Source organism: Poecilia reticulata, chromosome 7 (assembly GCF_904066995.2).
Source record: "Poecilia reticulata chromosome 7, P_reticulata-male-v2, whole genome shotgun sequence".
In the NCBI taxonomy this organism is placed as follows: domain Eukaryota; kingdom Metazoa; phylum Chordata; class Actinopteri; order Cyprinodontiformes; family Poeciliidae; genus Poecilia; species Poecilia reticulata.
Window position 1 is genome coordinate 8,476,054 of NC_088836.1, and position 22,457 is coordinate 8,498,510.

At 38.7% G+C, this 22,457-nt stretch overlaps 1 protein-coding gene across 1 annotated transcript in view; it reads left to right on the forward strand.

Annotated features, from left to right (window-relative positions):
• The window catches only part of ajap1 (adherens junctions associated protein 1), a 59,156-nt gene extending 37,477 nt beyond the window's left edge, over positions 1–21,679 (forward strand). The window contains exons 3-6 of the mRNA XM_008413091.3: positions 11,606–11,693; positions 11,834–12,076; positions 14,132–14,259; positions 16,584–21,679. Of these exons, the coding sequence (XP_008411313.1) occupies positions 11,606–11,693; positions 11,834–12,076; positions 14,132–14,204 (404 nt within the window). The 3' untranslated portion in view covers positions 14,205–14,259; positions 16,584–21,679. The remainder of the gene's footprint in view (positions 1–11,605; positions 11,694–11,833; positions 12,077–14,131; positions 14,260–16,583) is intronic.
• The last annotated feature ends 778 nt before the right edge of the window (positions 21,680–22,457 follow it).

Below are 22,457 nucleotides of genomic sequence, written 5' to 3' on the forward strand. Positions count from 1 at the left end.
TATCATCATCACACAAGAGACAGATGTCAGAATGAATCATACACTACATGTCCGATCACAATGAGAATATTACTGAAAAGTTGATTTATTTCAGTAACTTCATTCTCTAAGTGACATAGATTCATATCACAGACTCATGTTTTGAAAGCTTTTTTTCCTCCATTTTGAGTATTTTCCACTTACAGCTAATGTAAACTCAACCATTAAAAGTAGAATATCACATTAAAGCAATTAATAAAAGAAATTGTCATATTGGACTAACGCTCTTTGGGGCCAGAACCCATACTTGGACAATGTCGTTTATTATTGTTTTAATTGACTGAAGGGGCTTCGGTCTGTCTTTTTAAAGAACAACAGTGACTTTTCTCTGTAAAAACTATTTTCACAGAGAATGCAGGACAAGATATTCAACTCTTTTATGATCATTCAAACAATTTCAAAATAATGAAAAGTCCTTTAATCAGATCGGTGTCCTTCAGAAAGCAGCCTTTGCAAGCTTTCTGCCTCATTTAACTAGTTTGAGCTATTCCCTTGCACATCATCAGTCACTGCATGCATTGAAGTTTAATGACTTGCTGCCTTCAGTGGGTGTAATTCTTCAATTAGCTGCTTTCTTGCCACAGGCCAAGCCCAAACTGAGAAAGAAACACACAGAATACAGTGTTGGTGATAATGTGTGTTGTCCTATTATAATGACTTGCCACTAGTGTGCATAATAAGCATTTTGAATGTCTCAATTAGGTAGGATGAGGCAGGAGAGGGGAGGGAGAAGGGGGTTAGGGATGCTGCAGCTCTGAGTGGATGGCTCCTGTTGATCCTGCTTCCCTGGTGCTCAGGTCATTATACAGGTGGTGAGGGAGGAGGAGGAGGAGGGTGGAGGCGTTTAGTGCGGTGGTTCCAGATGCTCGCTGATTGTTCTCCGTTTGTGCTGCTTGTAACTCCGGCTCCCCTCTACTCCACGCAGATGGAGCTGTCGGCTCCATTATGGATATGAAATGATTAAAACTCCAGTCAGCAAACCGCTGCTGATAACTTAGGTCTTGTTAGATGGTCTGTGGAATGGGAGATTAAATATTACAGATTTTTTCAGCGCAAGTAAGACCTTGATATTGTTCCTGGGAGTCTATAAAGCCTGAATTTCATTAGAAGTAAAGTACACTGTGGTAAAAAAAAAAATAAAAATCTATGAACACGGTCACAGTACTCAGCTAAGCAACGGCCTTTGAATAATGCTTGGTTGGTAGTGAGGGTCTCATATTGCGCTAAGTGTATATCTTCCAATACCACCTAGGGCACCTGGTTATATTTGAAAATGGTGGACTAAATTGATCATCAGCCTGAAATGTTGATAAATGACAGAATAGATTCACAGGTAAAGTTTAAGGGTAGATTCACACCAGCCCTCTTTGGTCCGCTTTAATCAAACTCTGGCTTGTTTGCCTGTTCGTTTGGAGAGGTGTGAATGTACAATCAAACTCTGACACAAACCAAAACAAAGTGAACTCTGGTCCACCTGAAAACCTCGGCTTGGTTGAAGTGAACTCTGGCGTGGTTCGACTGTGCATGAGAATGCCAAGCAGAACGGAGACCGCTCCAAAAGCAGGAAACGTGTGAGTCTAGTGCTAGTAATGGCTCGTGGTCTTTTGCTGAAGAGAAATCCTATAACTGATCAAATCTGATGCTCCTCCAGTTTTGTTTGCATTTTCTAAAGAAAGGAATTGCACTCATGCCTTCGTAATTTGTTTTCTTATTGTTTAATTGTGTATTGATACGGTGTCACCACAAGTGAAGGGGTAAACAGATTCTTTAAAGGATTTTGTTCATTTGACAGCACCAGCTGAAAATGTGACACATGTTGCAATGTTGGTCCCTGATCAAGCCGAGTCTATCGGACTGTCAGGTGTGAAAACATCCTTCGTAAAGTAAAGTAGACACCAACTGTGAAACCCTAAAATTAAAACATTTTTTTCATTAAAAGTCAAAAATTGAACTATTAATTTAACACTGCTGAAAGAAAAAAGGTAACACTTTATTTGAAGGGGTGTGCATAAGACTGACATGACACTGTCATAAACATAAAGTCTTTATGAATGTTTATGACAGTTGTCATGAAGTGTCATTCGGTAAATAATGACACTTTTAATGCAAAGTTGCATTAAAAGTCCATTAAAGTACCAACTTTGCATGATTTTGTAAATTATTTTTAATTGACTTTCAATGCAACTTTTAGAGTAACTTTGGATTAAAAGTGTCATTATTTACCAAATGACACTTCATGACAACTGTCAAACATTCATAAAAACTCCTTCATGTTCATGACAGGTGTTGTGTCATGTTTATGACAGTGTCATGTCAGTCTTATGCACACCCCTTCAAATAAAGTGTTACCAGAAAAACTAACTTCTATGAAAACTTAGATTATCATCTCAGCCTGATTATCTTGACATAATCGTTAGCATTAGCTAGCATTAGCATTGATAAAACACTAATGCTGTCTAAGGTGAACATACTTTTTCTGTTCGTTGAAATAATGTAAAATAAGACATTTAATGTTTTAGTTCATGTTGTAAACGTGGCTCAGGAAAATTTGACAGAAAAAGGCAGTCTGTGAGGGATGAGGAGGCTTTTTTCTTCTGTTTTCTCACCCATCAAAATGGGTCACAGCTTATGACTAAATGTCAAATCTGCCCAACTTTAATCCCAGCAGCATAAACCTGGTATTTGAAATATTGAAGTAACCCTGCAGTTTTGTTTTTTTTGTGCATGTAAAATATGTTAAGTGTTTCATAAATCAATTTCTAAGAAAGCTGGCTGTGTGAACATTGTAAAGCAGCATTTTGACCTCAGGTAGACCCGTAGAGGCGTACAGTACAGCCTCTTCAACAGCGAAAGACACATGGAGACGGAGAGAAACCACTTTTCCCAACAGTTACCATGGCAATCCAATAAAATTGCCATAGCTCTTGGTATTGACTCACGATAACGTGGGTAAAATGAATCTTTTTCTCAAGCGTTAAATCTGGACTTAAATGCTGATGCCCGGTGACAGCCGTGCAAAGTCAAACACTCTGTCCCTGATTTACAGACGACTCCGCCAAGAGGAGACGGACAGGCCGCGCCGAGCAGATGTCGCTTCACTTTCAGTTTCTGACTCCTTCTTTCTGGCACATCTGCCTCATAGACAAAAACTTACAGATGTCGAATGAGAATCTCTGGAGATTTTGTTTATGTCACTCTGATAGCAGAGCGTTGAGAATATGTTATATTACGAGGGTTTTCTTTAGATTTATAAAATGGGGTTTTGGAAGGAGATAAAATCAGGAACTCTCCAGTTGCTCAATTTGTTCCTCCTACTGGTTCAAGTTTTTTTTTTTTTTATATAAAAAAATAAATAATTCCTTTCGCCATCCTGACAGCACAGGGTGGCTGTTTGAAGCAGCATTAGAAGCAGTTGCACTTCTCATCCCTCTTAAAATTGCTGTTATTCTCATTTGTCTGCTGTGTGATGAGCTCTTGAGTGTTCCCCCGCTGTTTCTAATGCAGACTCAAGATGAGTGTATCTCCCTTTATGGGGGCTATCATTGAGGCAATATACCATGGCTGTCCCGTTTTCTGCCATTTCACCATTTCGCAGCGCAGGCTGCCTGAATTATACAGCAATGCCTTTGACACTGAATGAAAAGGCATTTAGAGTAATTGTATCTGATCTTCCCTTCTCTTTCTGCCTTGTGCCTCTCTCTCGCTGCTGCTGCTTTTGGCAATGAGTGTTTTAGATTGCTTGGTTACTCAGTGGAAATCAGCCTTGATTGACACTTTGACATTAATGTTAATTGGAAATTCTGGGCTATCAGCGAGCAACCTTTGACGGAAGTCTTCCTCCACCGTCCAGAAAAGGCGCCAGGTTGCAGGAAGGAGGGCGTTGAGGCAATCCTGGTGAGGTTGTGCAGCACATTAGCGTGGACTGAATATTCTTTTGCAAATGTGCTCTATGGTTTGAGGCAGTGAAGAGGTTCAGGCTCTTTGAGCTGCAACTCTCAATAGTGAAATAAAATCCTTGCATTTTTCAGGAGCTTTTTAAGCAAACGGTAGCCACGTGCTCATTACAAATGTTCGCAACACTGTTGATATTCCGCTCAAGTCACAGAACACAATTTCGCAATTTTGCAGCGTTTCCATAAGAAATGCATTTAAAATTGCATGTCATTAAGTTTGTTCTCGCAATTAAAAGCCCACTGCGCCACCATCCTCCTACCACTTCCCGTCATCTTCTTCGTCTTTTCGGTGAGTAGTAATATCCGGTATTTTATAGCATGACTCGTGATGTGAAAAAGGTTTTTTCATTGCAGCTGTGCAAGATACGTTAATTTTGAAACACCTAAAAACACTTTTGTTTTCAAAATTTTTTTGTTTTTTCGAAATTGCCATGTTTCCATTAAATTAATTTATTTTCGTAAATCCAGTTTGTGCGATTTTAAGTGTGAGTGGCAGTGAGCACTGTTGGCTTCATGCAGAGAATGACTGATACTGAGACAGTTCAGCATGTACATGCAGCAGTAACTCATACATGCATGCCCACTGATTCGATATCTATTTAACGAGAACATTATTTCTCATTTCCAAGAAATTTTATTCTCGATTTAATTAATAGCAGACACATGCCGGCATGCATGTGTACTGGGGTTATAAACTTTGTGATTTAGAAACCACAATTATTTTTTTGTCAAACCAGTCCTGCGGTTTAAAGACCTTTCGAAGCGATGCAACAGAAAGTGCTTTAATTACCACTTTTCCAGCGCGGCCTCTCTGACCTTCACCTTCTGCTGCACAAAGGCTTCAATCTGGCTGAAAATGAGATTCTAGACTTTTCCATTGTTTACACAAAAATAAAATTGTATATGTTTATAAATAATTACTGTTGGAACAAAAGAGACAGTCATGGTGTGGAAACCGAAAAATAAAATCAGCACAGCGTTAATGAAGGGAATACCACCTACCCATTACTCTTAATGCTTTTAAGACTAGAGTTTCTAAGGTGTATGAAGTGCTTAATTCTGTGTTTTTGCTTGGATTCAAAATCAAAATATACCCAAAAAATATGACATAAAGAGCATTATTGACAATGTAACAGCCTGTAGTAGACAGTATGTTATTTCAACAGTAACAGTCTGTGCAAGTAAAAGCAATTAGATTAATTTTAATTCTACTTTAAATCTTTGTGTGAAATCAAGTTTTTTTTTTTCTCAAGCCACAAGAATCACCACACGACGACTTCCTGTTCAAGATAATATCTGAGTACGACATTTAAGAAAATGTTCCACACCAGTTTTATTCCACACGTAGAGCCGGGTACTGTAAACAATACAACAGCATAGATTAATACTTACTGTTTTAAACAGTGGTATCACACTGAATGCTGCCTTTGTTTACAGAAAATAACAGTTTGAACTTATGGTTAGTTAACATTACCATTTTAACAAAAATCCTAACATTTATTCTATACAAAAGCTGTAGCTTGACATGTTTAAGACCAATGGGGTTTATACCAAAATAAGTGTCAGTAATACAGTTTGTTAGGATGGAAAGAGGAACTGCAGTTATGAAATCTTCTCAGTAATAGATTACTACCATTACAGCGAGCTGAACACATATGTTCTTTTGTGACTTAGTTCTGTGTCATTTTTGACTTGCTTATTGTGTCCTGTTTTAGTTTTTTGGTTCGGATCTCATAGTTTTCCTCAGTACCTCAGTTTTCTGAATCAGGTGTCATGTGACGTTCGTGACTCAGCCTGCCTGCTGTTTTCACCTGAGCCCCATTTAACGATTATGGATGAATTTGAATGTGACAAACACAGTCACATTGGCTGACTTGCAACAGATGCTGTTTGAGGAATGGGGTGACGTCCCACATCACTGTGTGACCAAGCACAACCAGCTGTTGTGGCTGACTGTCACGCATCACTGAGGCCACTGTTTGTTGAATAGATACGTTTTCCAATTCTCAATCTGTCTAGCTTCTTCAGCTTAAAACATCTAATTCATTCTACAACAATAAACAAGTCGGTCAAGGAATTTATTGTTTAGCATTGGCGGAGAGGATTTGGAAGTTTTCCTATTGGCACAAACCAAATACTGAGTAAAAAACATATAATCCCTCCTTTTTACCTCATGTCCATTCTTGAGCCATTGAGTTTTGACGGACAAGCTGCAAGCTTTCATCATTTATTACTTTTACAAATGTAACTCCTTTTTGAGAGTATTGTGCCATGTTACTTAAAAAAAATATGACTTACATTTTTAGTTTTGGCAGAACCTCAGAAATAAAACAGCTGTTTTTTGAAGTGCAGTTTATTTGGGCAAATGTGAAATCTGGACCAAACAGGCAAATTCTGGTAACGCTGGTGTCAGTGGGTGTGATAATGAACCTTCACGTACAGCGGGAATGCAAACGAAATATCAGTTGAGCCAAAGGGAGGAAATAACATCCCCTCTAACGTAATCTGAAAACTTTTAAATCCTCACTCAGCTTCTGACCAACTTACTCATACTTTCCGTGTCATGTGTACGGACCAGCACACCCAGTATGAGCCTCCTGCTCATACTGGGCAGCTTTCGTGTGATAGCACTCCAAACAAGCAGCAGTTGCGAGGAAAAATGTAGAAAGTTTTGTTCTTGGCATTTAAAAATGTTGTATCTTGGCATTTTTTAAACCAATGGGGTTTATACCAAAATATCTATCAGTAATACAGTTTGTTTGGAGGGAATTTAAAAACAACTTTTTTAAAATGCCAATCTGGACTAAACAGGCAAATTTACAGTAAAAATGAAGTGTTTTCCTCTTGAGGCGGGAGTTTGTTTGCAATGTTTAGGAAATACAACAATAGAAATTAAACGCATTTGTCTTTGCAGCAAGCTGACAGTAAGAAGCAGCTGAAACGCAGCTATTTATTTACTTATATCATCTGAACAACACAGAGGATCTGGCTGGCTTGTAGTTTGAGGCCAGATTGTTTTTAAAAAATTGACTTTTTATTTTTTGTATTTATTATTAGCCTCCTACCAGTTGCAACTGTGTTTCATCTCTTTAACGGAGGATTCTTTTCATGCTTGAATTGTTTTACTTAAAAAATAACCAAGTATGAAGTGGAGTCCTATTTAATAAGTCTTTGAAAAGTATAAATTGCCTAAACAGTACTCTATTTATGCAAGCAGAATTCACTTCCATGTTTAGAGCAGGGGAGATTTAACACCTTGAGTTCAGTCTCTTTCAATAGTGATGCTGCCTGACTTTGTCATAGACATGCAACCGCGACCTGACCTGCTCATTCCTGTTTCAACTGATTTAGATTGTATTTTTCTAACGTATAAAGTAGGAGAAAGTGCCTAAGCGTACATACTGTTGTTTAAGGCATTTTGCAGGCTAGAGAATAATGGAAAGTTATACCTGTGTAGCTTTTATTGAACAGAAAATAAAACCGATTCCTTTTTGGGATTTGATTTGCTGATCACAGATTTCTAGAAGAAAAATGTCTGATTCTCAGATGTGGTTCATTGATCTGTACGTCTTGAATCAGAGCGACTCAGAGAGAGGTGGCAACCAAAATTCCTATCTCAGTGTGGGGGTGTGGTTGATGTTGAGAACAAATAATCCTGTGTTTTTCTTCTGTCTCTGTTAGCTAGTTGCTAAGCTAAAGCCAAGCTAAATCTAAAAGAAATTACATGTTGGGAAACGCCCTCAAAGCTAAGATTACAGGATACTAGGAACTAGGGAACGCCCTCTTTGGAGTGTAGCTTAGAGAGAGGCTAACAGTGGGAGTGGGAAAATGTTCTCAGATGCCATTTTGACTGTTGGCTCTTAAAGGTGGCAGGTCATAAAGGTCCAGCTGCATTTTGGTATTAATAAGTGGAATTCATTAATTCAACTCACTGACTCTTCTGTAACCTCATACAAGAAGAACTCAGCATGGAGAACGGATAAATCTCCACACTGATGAACCAAAAACTATTCATTTTGGGTGAGAGACATCGTGAGGTTGATTAATGATCAAGGAGCAGGTGGTTGATTAGAAACTAGGTGCAGCTGTGAGGGAAGGCAAGTAACTAAAGCTGATAAGAGTAAGTGGGGAAAAACACGGTTGTTGGAATACACATGGAACACGAGAAACAAGTAATCAATCTAAATACAGAGACGAATCCCAAAATCCAAACACCCCAGAATCGTGACAACCATCACTGCAAAGCTATGTTTTGACTGTAATTTGACCCAAAAACACCTTACCAGGTATTTTTAAAGTAAGGTGGATGCCAAAGGTTATTTCTCCAAATCCCTGCTAGGACAAAATTACTTTTATATCCACGAGCCAAATTTTGCTCCTTCCAACTGGCAGCCATGGGTGAAAACAGAGCTGGCCTCTTGACTTAGATTTGTGACCGCTGTGCTCTCTAAGAACTTTTAAATATTGCTGCTTAGCAAATTGGGTTATGAGAGGTCTGACGTTGTGTTTGTGTGGTTTAGACTTATATTTTCAGCTTCATTTGTTTCATTAAGGGAATATACAGAGATTGTATACATATTTTGGCCCCAAATGGCATCCTGATGTAACTCTTAATGAGCTACTCCGACTTAAGTACCCTGACTAAACTGCACACAAAATGTTCTTGTTTACCAGCTGTGTCAGTCAGTATCCTCTTATCAAAATTAATAGAGTAGCTTCCACTGGAAGCTGGGAGCAGAAACTAATTTACCCTTATAACGTGTTTTAATCAGTTACTGTTTTACAGGGAAAAATCTACTAAGTGCAGCTTTTGATTTAAAATCCACCATCTGGAAGGTTTTGCCTTTTCAATTTTACATCAGTGGAACGCAAACAGGATTCCCATCGGTGGACACCTCGACTTTTGATTGAGTTCAGAGAAACAGATGCTCATTTGTAGCCAAATTCCTCCAGCTCCATCATCACACGGACACAGAGAGAGAGAGAGAGAGGGAGACGGAGGGCAGAGATGAGTGGGTAGCTGGAAATGCAAATGCCGCGCCAGAGAACTAAATGTGCATTTGTCATGGCGAGGGATTTGATCGCGCTGGGAAGGTGAGACTTCCTGGACCCAGCCGGAGATGTTAATCTAAGCTTGACCTGGTCTGATTTTTTTTCCCCCCCAAACTCATGCTCACAGAGGGTTGCTATCTGTGAGAGGGGGTGGGGGGCAGTCCAGGCAGCAGGGACGCTGGGGAGAGGTTGTTTTCTTTTCCAAAACCAAAGAGTAGCACTTCCTTTTGAGCGTTTTCAGAAGACAAATTGGCTTGGATCAACAGCTAGGCAGCTGGCTGATGGAGAGGTGAGATGTATATGGCCCACATGGGCATTTTCATCATAACTGCTTTTCTTTTTATTTATATATTTTGCAGTATGTCACCTGCTGCAGTGTGTCATTCTGCCCTATTTGCTCTCATGCTCTATCACTCACCCACACAAATGCACCTTAAAGTACAGTGCAGTGGTCCTGAACTAAACCTCCCTTTAAACACGTCCTACACAGTTGTGTTTGTGGCTTTGATAAAAAAAAGGAGAGAGATCTCACTTCAGTATGAAAATAGAAAAAAAAAAGGATGTTGCTTTTTTAAATGTCCCCATGCTGTTTGGAAAAAGAAAAAGGTAAAATTATAACTAATTTTATGACTTTTTGCTGTCTGGTACAGATCTATAATCTGGGTTGTGTAATCCTTTGGAGCTGAGCATTGACAGCGTAAACAATAAGCATTTTATTTCTTTCTCTACATAGTAGAGAAAGTTCAACATCTGATTCTGCTGACCTTCAGATAGTAAAATAAGGAACCTTTATGATAAACATAATTTAAAATGCCATTGACTGGTGCATATGAATCAAGATAACTGAACTGTCTCTCTTATTTTACTAGGTGCTAAGTCACAGGTGTGGCCTCTGGACTTGCACATTTGATTAGATCTGGATTAGTTTAGTCTCAGGGTGATTCTAGGATCTGACCTTTACCAGTTGAACAGCTGGTAGGACGTTTTGACTGACACAATTGTTGACGTCCAGGGATCAAACAAACCCTTTTAAAAAAACGTTTTCCCCCCTCGCCTGTGGTTGTGCTGCATCAAGACACAAGAAACCTCCAAAGAAGACATGAGCACAATTTGTAAACAAAAAATGGCATCAGATTTTAGCAGTGGTAGGATTTCTGTTTTGCGTTTGGTAAAAGATCACAAGCTTCTTCTTCTATATTCTGGGTAAATATACCCAGAATGCCCTGTGCATTGTGGTTTTGAAGCAGTCTGTGGTCCACTTGGTGTTCACATACGCATTTGAACCATGATAGAATTCAAGTAACGCAAACCGAAACCTAGGTTTTTAGGCAGACCTAGGTTTTGTTGCGCTTAATAACCCAGGTCTGATCACTTGTGAACTCTGATCCGTATCAGAGTTCACTTGTGCTTTCACACCTCCCCAAGCAAACTAGGCAAAGGTTTTCTAGGCAAAGGAACTACTAGAGCTTGATTAAAGCAGACTAAAAATATCTAGTGTGAATGCGCCGTCAATGTCCTGCCAAATCATTGAGATCTCTATTAACATCCGTGCCATATGTAAATTTAAAAAATATTTATTTTTTACCAAAGTATTTCTTTCTTACTAGAAAAACTAAAATTGCTTTGGAATGACCCAGACAGAACCCAACTTTTAATCTGAAGGAAACTAAAGATCATGGTGATGGGAATTAGACCTTCTAAACCCTAATTATTTGGAGTTGGACTGTTTATTAATGATTTCTCCATTGGTTAATGAGAAGGGTACAAGTGATTTTAATCCAGTGTTTCATATGTTTACGTGGAGGCCGTACAAATTAGGGACTTTATTTTTTTTTACTTCACAAACACATCCCCTTTATTTCAGTTCTATAAAGGATCAGTCTTTTGATATTATAACCTTGATAGTAGTACATTTTGTAGAAAGATGACTCTTAAGAAGAAACTGAATGTGACCCAAACAGCTCTTGGGAAACAAAGCAAATAACTGTATGACATGAACCTGGTGTGTATAGAGGAATACAGAACAGAACCTTAATCCGTATGATTTGATCAAAATCAAGTTTTGTTGCTGAACGTGAAACCATATTTTCCATAATGTTTTGCCTTGTTCTTTAGATAAGAAACCACTGTTGTCTTCCTCAAACTCCCAAAAGATCAATTATTTTTGTTTCTTTGCCGTCTCCTCAATCTGTCACCCTTTTCAAAGAACTCAGATTACCTTTCAGCCTAGGCTTTTCATCAGATATTTCATTTGATACATCGGATCAAAAAATTTGCTTCTACTCAAAGCTTAAATGAAAGCCTTCGGGCAAAACCTGCTTGCTTTGAGGTGTGCAAATGTTACAGCATGACGGTGCTCAGGATGTGGAGCACCTGTTGGAAAACTGATTTTTGAGTTACATTTTTTTTATGAGATTATACTGATTTTACAGCTATCTGGAAGGACTAGAAGAGTCCTCCACTTTTTCAGTAAGCAGCCTTTAAACTCTAAGGTGTAGTGTACACAACTTTAAACATTTTCTCTGAACATCAGTGTGATTTCTTCATGTTTTTTCTTGCAGGTTTGGCAGTTCACCAGATTATCACAATCACTGTGTCTCTCATCATGGTGATCGCAGCCTTGATCACAACACTCGTCCTTAAAAACTGGTAGGAAAGATTCCTTTACTCTTCACTCTCAGCACCTTGTCAGCAGCTCCGCTTCTGTTTTAGAGAATCTCACTCGCTTAGTCATAGGTGCGAGGTATGATTTTATGTTTGTTTCTTGTCTTTGGTGCGTGTTTTTGTAGCTGTGCGCAGTCTGGAAATGGCCGCCACAATAGCCATCAGAGAAAGATCCACCAGCAGGAGGAAAGCTGCCAGAACCTGACAGACTTCACGCCGGCCCGCGTGCCCAGCAAGGTGGACATCTTCACTGCCTACAACGACAGCCTGCAGTGCTCGCATGAGTGCGTACGGACTGCCGTCCCCATCTACACTGACGAGATGATCCAGCAGACACCTGTGTACAAGACGGCTTACAATGGAAACAGGTACGATTGTGGAAAAATGACCAAGTGAAAGAGGGAAATAACTTTTCTGCTTACCAGAAATAATATTGAACGCACTTAAAAATATATAATCACTTGTGTTGTTGGTGTCAGGACCTGGGTTGTTTTGATTTTTTGATTCTAGTTTCATTATATTGTTTCTTTATTTGATTAGACCAGCCTTGTTTCTGTTTTACATTAGTTCAGTCCTTAGTTATTTTAGTTTGCTATGTCTAGCTATTTGTGTTCATCTCCCTAGTTACCCAGTTTGTGTACTCTCCCTCGCCCCTGTTCCATTTTCTCTCTCTTTCTCCTCATACCTGCAACCCATTTCTGATTAGTCATCTGTTCCCTGTTCAATAATCAAGCTGCTCGGTTTATATGCAACTTATTCTCAGTCACTTCTTGTTGGTTCCTCCTGTTAAATCCCCTTTTTGTCCTCTGATTTATCCTACTGGCTATTCTTCCAGGTTTTTGTGTTTTTTTGTTCTGCTCTGGCCCCCTGTGATTTATTTATTTTTTGGAAGTTCTTCGCTTTCCGTTTTAATAAAAACTTCAAAAGTACTCATTGAATCTGCCTTGCTGCATTTGGGTTCTCCATTACCACAACACATCACAACAGTTGGCGTGTGATTTCTAAAATGTAATGAGAGTACAGTGCCCTGTAAAATGGGAAATAAATCAATCTTGAATTTTAGTAGCCAGTATAATCTCAGTGGGCTGCACGGTGGCGCAGTTGGTAGAGCTGTTGCCTTGCAGCAAGAAGGTTCTGGGTTTGAGTCCCGGCCCCGGTCTTTCTGTATGGAGTTTGCATGTTCTCCCTGTGCATGCGTGGTTTTCTCCGGGTACTCCGGTTTTCTCCCACAGTCCAAAAAACATGACTGTCAGATTAATTGACCTCTCCAAATTGTCCCTAGGTGTGAGTGTGTGTGTGCATGGTTGTGTGTCCTGTGTGTCTGTGTGTTGCCCTGCGACAGACTGGTGACCTGTCCAGGGTGAACCCCGCCTCTCGCCCGAAACGTTAGCTGGAGATGGGCACCAGCAACGCTCCTGACCCCACTGAGGGACAAGGGTGCAAGAAAATGGATGGATGGATATAATCTCAGTCTAAAGTGAAGAAGATCTTTAAGGAAAAAACGTACAAAATCCAAGCAAAATTATTGAACTTACTATTGGAATTTTACCAATTCCTACAAAATAAAGTAAATTAATCAATTCTTCAGTAAAGCTCAATTCTTCAAGTAGGGTAGAGCAGATTGTTTTTGACACGAACTATTTATTATTAATGCACGATTTCCTGTTTTCATAGAAATGCTGTAACACCAGCTCATTTCTCTTATCCTAGTTTCTAAATGGCAAATATTACAGTGCATTCTATGCAAATAAAGTAGATGTGCGTTGATCTTCATGAATCAGAAAATGACTCGAAGAAAGTGACTCAACCACACTTAGTCAGATTGATGGGAAGGAAAACATTATTTTGGTTTATAGATTTAGGGCAAATATAAGCTTCCATTTTTCTGACTGTTTTCCAAATAACCATGTAAATTCTTTACAAACAGGTTAACACACTTATATAACTTTACACCCAAGAAACTGATAAAATAATTTACATTTTTGTGTCTTTATTGATGATTCTCTCATTACGTGGACAGTGCTTGGTCTTACACTGACAGGTTTTATAGACCGGGTGATGTTGTGAGGTAAAAGACCAACAGTGATGACAAATTAACAGCCATACATCAGCAGTGACGATGAAAATGATTAATTTAGTGTCTATATTTAACAATCGCAGGTCACTGGAAGCGTTTTTATCGCTTTATTTTACAGATGTAACAGAAACACTTCTGATGAGTCAAGCAGCTTTTTTTAGTATCCGACTGTGACAACATTATGCTGTCGACAGGGACGTTGAAGGCTAACTAGGGGCATGATTAGACCTTAGCGGGCACACGCTAATAAAATCTCTGGGGCAAAAAAACATGCCTTAGCTCGGTGTTTCATTCACTTCAAAGTCAATTTGCTTAATGACCTAACTGCCTTCGTTTTACCCAACAGGCCCTCCCCCACCGAAAGACAACTGATTCCTGTGGCCTTTGTGTCAGAGAAATGGTTCGAGATCTCTTGTTGACGAGCTATAGGCTTTCACTCGTTTACTGGGAAAGACTTCATGAATCCGGACTCTGGTGGGTACTTTTCCATGTTACCTCCTCTACAAACTGTGGAGCGGGCTTCAGCCGCCTCAGTCCCTTTTGGTAATGCTGCCCCACTTTGGGAATTGAGAGGAACTTGGCATATGTTTGTTATTTGTGACATAATTGTGGATTTTTCCCATATCCTGTGTGGAAGGAAAATCAGTTCATAGCAGCATCTCAGAAATGAGGTAGTCGTTTGGGCCTTACTGCAATTCTTGTGAATTCCACAACCTTTGAATTTGCTCACATTTTGTTTATTCATAGCCACAAACCTTTGTGTATTCTATCTGGATTTTATGTTTTAGACCATCACAAAGCAACACTTACAGTACAGTGCCCCCCAAAAAGGATTCACCCCTTTTTACTCTTTTATTACTTATAGAAATCATGATCAACATAGTCTGGCTTCTTTGACAGGACAAAGCAGAAAGATTTATGTGAAAGTGAAAACCAATTCTCACAAAATGAACAAAGTGATTGCATTAATATTCACCCCCTTTAAAGTGACTGACTGACCTAAGTCGACAAAGATCCAGAGAATCGGTGTTAGTAGACTCGCAGTGAGTGGAATTAACATCTCCTAAGTTCAATGACTGTCTCTCAAGCGATTGCTGTATAAAGACAGAGGTGTCTGGAATGTCCTTCCCTTTTCTTGGCTACGTTACAACATGCAGACAAAAGAACACAACAAGCAAATCAGAGAAAAGTTTACTGAAATGTATGAGTCATGGGAACGAAACAAAAAAAAGGAATTTTGTAATTTCTTTGTCAAAAAAAAGGGCAAATTTTGCTAATCATAATTGATGTGTAAATGTACAATGGTGAAATTTCCAAGGGGACGGATCATTTTTAAAGACACTGTAAAAGGATGACTCTTTTAGCGGCCATAAAAGATTTGAGACTGAGTTTGAAGTGTCGTTCTGGCAGGACAGTAACCCACAACAAATATCTAGCTCTTTCATGCATAGTGGTCACTACAGTGGACAGCTGTCTAAATGACACTTTCTTGTGGATTTTTATGTTATAAATGCACACAGACCACAGAAGTGAACACTAATGCATCATAAAATACACTATAAATTACTCGCCATCAGCTGCAAATGCAAGAAATTATTTTTGCTAAATCCAATATGGCCGACAGACCCTATCCCTCCTTCTACTTTAGATGACTCTTGCAGGTAAAAAAAAAAATTGACATCAGATAACCCCTAAAGAACAATACTGCTAATGCATTTTTCAAATAACAACTTTGTATTTGGAGAAAATTACAATTGATCACCAAAAAAAAGAAAAAAAAAATTAATTACAATTTTTTTTTCCCTACTTTTTTTCTATGCCTTAAGAAAATAAAAACAAAATGAAAAAAAATCCTGACACAAAGGATCATGACTCATGCATGAAAGGGTTAGAGATGCAGCAGAACGGTTTAGATTGAAACATATTCTTGTTTTAAAGTACAATTAAGGTGCAACTCTAAATCCACTTAAACATCTGTGGCATGTCTTGAAAATTGATCTTGCGAGTTGCTCTTCATTCATTCTGACTGACCCTGAGCTCCTTTGCCAAGAACACCAGGCGGAAATGTAATAGTCTTAATTTAGAAACAAAATACATTGAAGTTTGTGGTTGTGACTTCATAAAATGTGGAAAAAGTTCAACTGTTATAAATACTTTTGCAGCACCATGTGATCACACCTATTTCTTTTTAAATAAGCGTCCAAAAACTTTGTCCTGTCCTTGCCACTCGCATTCCTAGACTTTGTTTGCAAAAAGAGCAGGATTACAACTCACTCAAAAACTTTTGCTTGGCCAGTTCATGCTAGGATGTCCAAGAATTTGAAATTCAGTGTATAAACCTTGAACACATGCTTTAGCGCTGCAGTATTGGTGGGGGTAACTACTGAGCCAGATTTTCAATTAAACGGATGGCCTGCAGGTAAAGTAGGGAGAGGACTGAGTGTCATGACATTTGTTGTTGCCTGGCCACACATTATAAAGTTCAGCTTTTCACAGCGTGCTCCAGATTGCATGGCTTTGAATAAAATATTACATCACCATTTGTGAAACCTAAACCTAAATTATTTGTCTAACAATTAGCCTTAGTTGTATTTTTTTTTGTACACTGCATGTTACTTTAATTGGCTTTGAAAAAGGAAATTAGCTGCATGTTTTTCAGGCCAGATTGGAATGCCACCCTCCCCTCTAAAGCAAGTTGAAAGTAGGCTAATTTAGGAAAAAAAAAATCATGTCTGTGTTGCTTGGCCTCGTAACGAGGAGTAACTGGATTGTTTTTGTCTTTCTCTACATTTCCACAGGATCCAGTTGGAAACAAGAAACACACAAAAACAGCTTATTTTGTAAAATAGTGTAATCTCTCCTCGGACATTTGTGAAGATATTTATTTTTCTAGAGATAACAAGCTGAGCAGCCGTGGAGCTGCTCTTCCATCTTTCCCGAAAAACAGCATTCATTTAGGTAGAGAGTACATAGATATATATATCTAAATATATATAGATATATTTACAGGACGTATGGGACGAGACTGTGGACATCGAGGATGTCTAATGGAAAATATTTGACTTAAGATGAAGGAGCCCAAGGAGCTGCTTTGGGTGGGAGACAAACTATATATTTCTGAACAATGTGCCAATAATGCCACTATGTGCCACAACCTGGATAAATGGAAGTTTTAACAATAACTGAAGGACTAAAACAAAGTGTGTTGTATTAAACCTGTATCAGTTCTTATTCCTTTATTAATTTTCTTTTTTTTGTCCTTTTTTTAAAGAAATGTAAAAAAGAAAATACTTCAAGGGTGTTTGAAAATGTTTTGAAGTAATTTTGAGAAATGGTTTGCAAAGGAGTCTAAAACATATTTCTACGAATCACAAAAAAAGAGAGTTGCAACAAAACATATATAGATGGTTTATGCTTTATTGAACAATTGACTTTAAAGACATAATTTGTATTAAGTCCCATTTTAAAACCAGAATAGTTATGTCTATTTTTGTACACCTAGGAATTAAACACAAAACAAACAAAAAAAACACACAAAAAAAAGTCTGCCGCAGCACCGACAGTGGTAAGTCTGGAGAACGGAGGACCGCTGCTGTTACACGCCCCCCCACTGTTACCCGAAACTATTACAAAGGACCCCATCTGCATCTGGCTCAAGCCAACCCAATGCTCACGTCACTGCTTCTTAATCATGGAGGTTAATGAAAACAGATATGGAAGGTTTTCGTGGTGAAGGTGTATGCAACAGCACCACATTCATATAGTTGGAACACGGAGAATCAGACTCACTGCAGGGAACTCCACAGGATATTCATAGCGTCTCAGGACTGTCTAGGTTTCATGCAAAGTACAAATTAGTCTCTTACTAAGCAATTTAGTCAGACTAAATTCTGATACTTGGTATAATTCAAATGGAAAGTGAAAAAAAAAGAGGCTCAAACATCTCCGAAAATATATGAACCAGTTTTCTGGATGAAGAACGGGAAGCAACAGAGACATAATCCTAAGGCTCAGAATGATCCTCAGCAAGTTTCCTTACCAGATGTATTGCAAAGGCCACCTCTCTATAGACCCACCTGGTCCTCTACCAACAGGAAAGCAGTTCAAGGAGAATAAAATTTAACCAGTTTTCACCTAAACAGATTGTGTTGAACTAAATGATCCAGCCGTATCTGAAATAATTCAATTAAAAAAAAAAGCTGACACTCCCTGATTGTTTTGTTAAAGTCAAAGGATTAAGACAAGCCAATTACCCACCACTAAATTGGTTGAAACAGTCTCTGAAGTCAGGTGGAGTGAACTGCGTGGTGAGAAGAATAGCAGCGCTCTCCCGAGAGCCTCCTAGCACCAATGACTTTATTATTATTAAAACTTCAAGCTCTGATTACCTTTGTGCTACGAAGCTCTTGTGAAAACTGTCTAATAATCTACCTGTAATTGTGCTGTAGGTTTGTACAAAGCACAAACACAATTCTGTAATTGTAAACATTTTTTTTTTTGGGCTGCAAACAGCAATATGTACAGATTTAATCGGTTTCACTGGGTGTTGGGAAAATTCATTTCCAGTAATTCACATGGGTCCATTTTTTTTTTTTTTTTTTTTATTTTTAAGACTTCTACACAATTCCTAAAATGTACCAAGAAAACATGGCAAATACTTTCAAGGAGGCCGTTTTCACACATGATTGTTTGAAGATGGCTTGGGGATTCTACACACAGTTCGGTCCAATATTTTTTATTTTTATATTATTCTTAATGTTTATTTTTAAAGTGGCTGTTCACTTCATTATAGAAAAGTTCCTTCTGAAGATTTGGTCTCATAGTTAGAAGTGTTTAGGATGGGAGAAGCTGTAAGCAGGACAGAATACGGAGAAATTGATGTTTTCAAAAATGATCAACCTTTCTACAATCACTGTTGTAAAGAAAGAATTAGGAAGAAATAAGAACTGTTTGTGAGGTGAGGGAGCAAATGGCAAAAAAACCCAACAAAAAAACAACAGGTCATCAGTAAAATAGAGATATTCGCTGCTACGTTTGCACATTTTCTCGCTAGCTGTTCTTCCGGATTTTTATTTCTTTGTTTTCAAGGCAGCCTGAAAAATCTCTGAAAGAATTTCAGGGGAAATGCTGCCACGTTGTTTCTAGAACATTCCAGGACTGTAGTGCATGTGTGAAAACGCCTTACGTGTAAACGCGAGCCCTTGTCGAGGTGTAAAAAAAAAAATAGAGTTGGGATCAACACTGTGGTGCAAAACTCCTGCTTTTTGGCCCAAACACAACATAAAAAACAACAAAAAAAAAAACGAATAACGCATAACTGGTCAGCCTCAAATGCGTCAGGCTGTGTTGCTTCTTTGACATAACATATATTTTTTGAATGAAGACTCTTACCTTCTCTATCAGAGGGGTTGCGAAACCTACTGTACATTACACACGTGTAAATGTATTTTCTATATATTTGCTTCTATTTGTGTACAGGTGTGTTCTATTTTTCAAGGCCTCTCCTGTTGTTGGGAAGGCTTCGAGCTAGGTCGGGGATAGTGTCTTTGTTTACATGTGTATCTACAGTATTTCTTTCAAAAACACAAAAACTAACCTTGTGCCAAGCTTCTTATCTGCACTTTTGAGCAGTACTTGTATGATATCTTTAGCTAACCAGTATAATACTTCAGTAGATGCTGCAATAGTTCACTGGCTGAAAAGTGGAAGGTCTGAAAGTAAGAATACAGGGGGGGCTTTATCAGGTTCTGGTGCATTTATGGATTGGCTGGAAAACCAATGACTTGCTCTTCTCAAACACTTTCAAGTGGAATTTAATATAAAGAGCACCACCACATGAATATTAATAAAAAAAAACAACCGATGCCAAGAAACCAACTAAACTTGATCTATGTTGAGTTCCTTCCATCTGTCATTCTTTTTTTGTTATTTTTTATTTTTGCTACGCTTGCCCCAGAAATTTCAGAATTTGGCATAAGCTTCTCTATAGGTACTGAATACATCTACTAATAAAGTACATGATGCTGATGATGTAAAAATAAAAGTGTTAACTGAATGAATGAAAACACATAGTCTGAAAACAAATTATTTTTCCTCAAAGTTTACAAGATATTTCCTGGTTTGTAAAATCACCTGCACATTTTAACCTGTAATGCTTGAATGCCAGTCGTGATAGTGGTATAACTGGGATGTCTGATTAGCATGGAAATACAGACGCTTCAGCGAGGCAACCTGTGTAGACCAATTGCAGCATAACGCCACAAATGCAACATATGAACTCATTTCTTATCGTCTGCCTACACAACTTACTTCCCTACGACTTTCTATTTTCAGTAAATACTTAAGGATAGCTGGTTTCTTTGTTGCAAATAGGGAGGGAATGAAATCAATTCTTCGCCAGTCAGATCTCACTTTCTAAGCAGGTGCATTTATTTTGCGCGGAGAATGAATATTTTGCAGCTCCTGTTCCCGTCACCTCACTCGCCTACGAATTCTTTCGCTCCCCTCAGCACAAAGACACTATCGACCAGCAGAGGTTTGCTCTGTCAAGACGAAGGATAAGACAATTTTACAGGTCCTGTGATTTGTGTTTGCATGTGTCAAGACATATGGAGTGGAACTTATCGACATATGTATTGTTTGAACATCTAAATGTTGACAGAACATTTCCAAGGTCTGTTTTTTTGGGGGGTTTTTCCCCTGCCATATCGTTAAAGAGCATTACCGTAAGAGGAAGAGAGTCGATGAATCGAGTCGGCTTTGTTATCCGGCTTTTGATGTCCGACGAGCCCAGAAACGTATTAAACACGTGGCGTTGACAGCGACAAGGTGGTGCTTTGAATTTGATCAAAGTCAATAGGGTGCTCAATGAGGCGAGACTCTGCAGGAGGAGAGAAATATTTGATGCGACAGTAAATCTCACCAAATCAATTCCTTAGCTGTGAGGAAACTGTAGCTCCTCACTCCGCTTCTCCTTGTTTCAGGAAAATCTCGTACTGTGCGCTTACTGTAATCCCAGCAGAGGGCTCTGACTCTGCTCTTGGGTCATGTTTTTTTATAATTTTTTCTCACAAGAGCTAAAGCACTGCTGGTGCTTATCTATACAGCGAAAGACTTGGAAATATAAAAGAAAAACATTTTTGTTTGCAGCACCCCGGATTTTCTCATTACGCATCGGCGAGAGGGGGGGCGAGAAGTAACGTGACCCAAATCTGCCGTTGATTCACACAGAAGGCCTCTAGCACTGTAAGATGCCTTTTGCAACAGAGTGCAGATCTGAACTGAGCGGCATGTAAAGGGAATCTGAGAAGCAGGAAGGAACGGGAAGAGAGATGCTGAGAGCGTTTAGTGACGGCAAAATCCGAGGCTGAAGTTGAGCTAATATGGGAGAGAAAAGTAGAAAGTGTCTTTGATCATTCACACTCGACAAAAACTCATTCATACTTACGATGAAGGAAAACGACTCCAGTTGTGTTGTCGCCATAAAAATGAAGAGTTTGTACTTTGTGACTCTTAAACTTTTTATATTTGTGTTTAATATATCAATGAGTACCTCTGTTAACTTTTCTATAAGACATATGACTATAGTATATAAACGCACACATTCATGCACACACACACACGCACACACGTTATACACCTCCAAAAAAAGGGACTCCAGTCTGTCTCTGTGACGGCTAAGCGTTGTATAACTTTTGTTTTGTGTCTTATGAACTACATCTCTTCCTTTTGTAGTAATTGGTAAACGTTTCAATTTCCAGGTGACTATGATTTGGTTATTCTTGTACTACTAAGCTCTGTATTTGCAAGCACTGTAAATGCGATTCTCACTGGATTCGTCCTCTGTACATTTAGTACTCTGATGTTGCTATTAATAAAACATAAAACAACATGAGCTCGTGCGGTAATATTTTTTTTTTTTGTCTTGTCTTGTGGTAAGAGCAGAGAAATAACTTCACTAAACAGCTTAGAATAACATCACTGGTTATACAATGTGAATGTATTTAAAACCGGAGAGTGGGACTTTATAAAACAATATGTTTTTTACAAATTTGATAAAAATGTCATTATGTCGTGACAGTATGGTAAGTGACAGAGGATTTGTGAGCAGAAATCCTCCAGATACTCCAGAGTTGCTATCGCCATTTGCAGGAATACACTGGTCAAAAACAACCAATCAGAGCCAGGAGGAAGGTCGTAGTACTGTTAATCAACCTTGTGTATGCGCTGCTCAATGTGCTAATGGCAGAGAAACAACTTACTGTTCCAGGTAAACCGCTTATCCGCCATCATTTCCCGTCTCAGTTTCCGACTGAGAGGTGGATCTCTGCAGTTAGAACTGGGAGCACTGGGAGCACTGGGAGAAGGCAAAGTAGCTGGATTTTCTTTATTTTTATCAAATATGTAAAGGATTTTTTTTCAATAAAAGATACATACTGCTGCTGTAACAGATGCAAGTTCTCTTTGTCTAGATTTAATTTATTCATTGAATCACTGCAAGCAAGACATAAGTAATGTTTATTATTATCTTATATGGACTTTCTTTGTTTTCTTTCTTTTTTTTAAAGAATATTCATGTTGACGGCTGCATGGTGAAACGGTTGGCAGCTCCAGTGCCCTGCAACAAGAAGCTCCTGGGTTTGAATCCCTGCCTGAACTGTCAGGATGTTTTC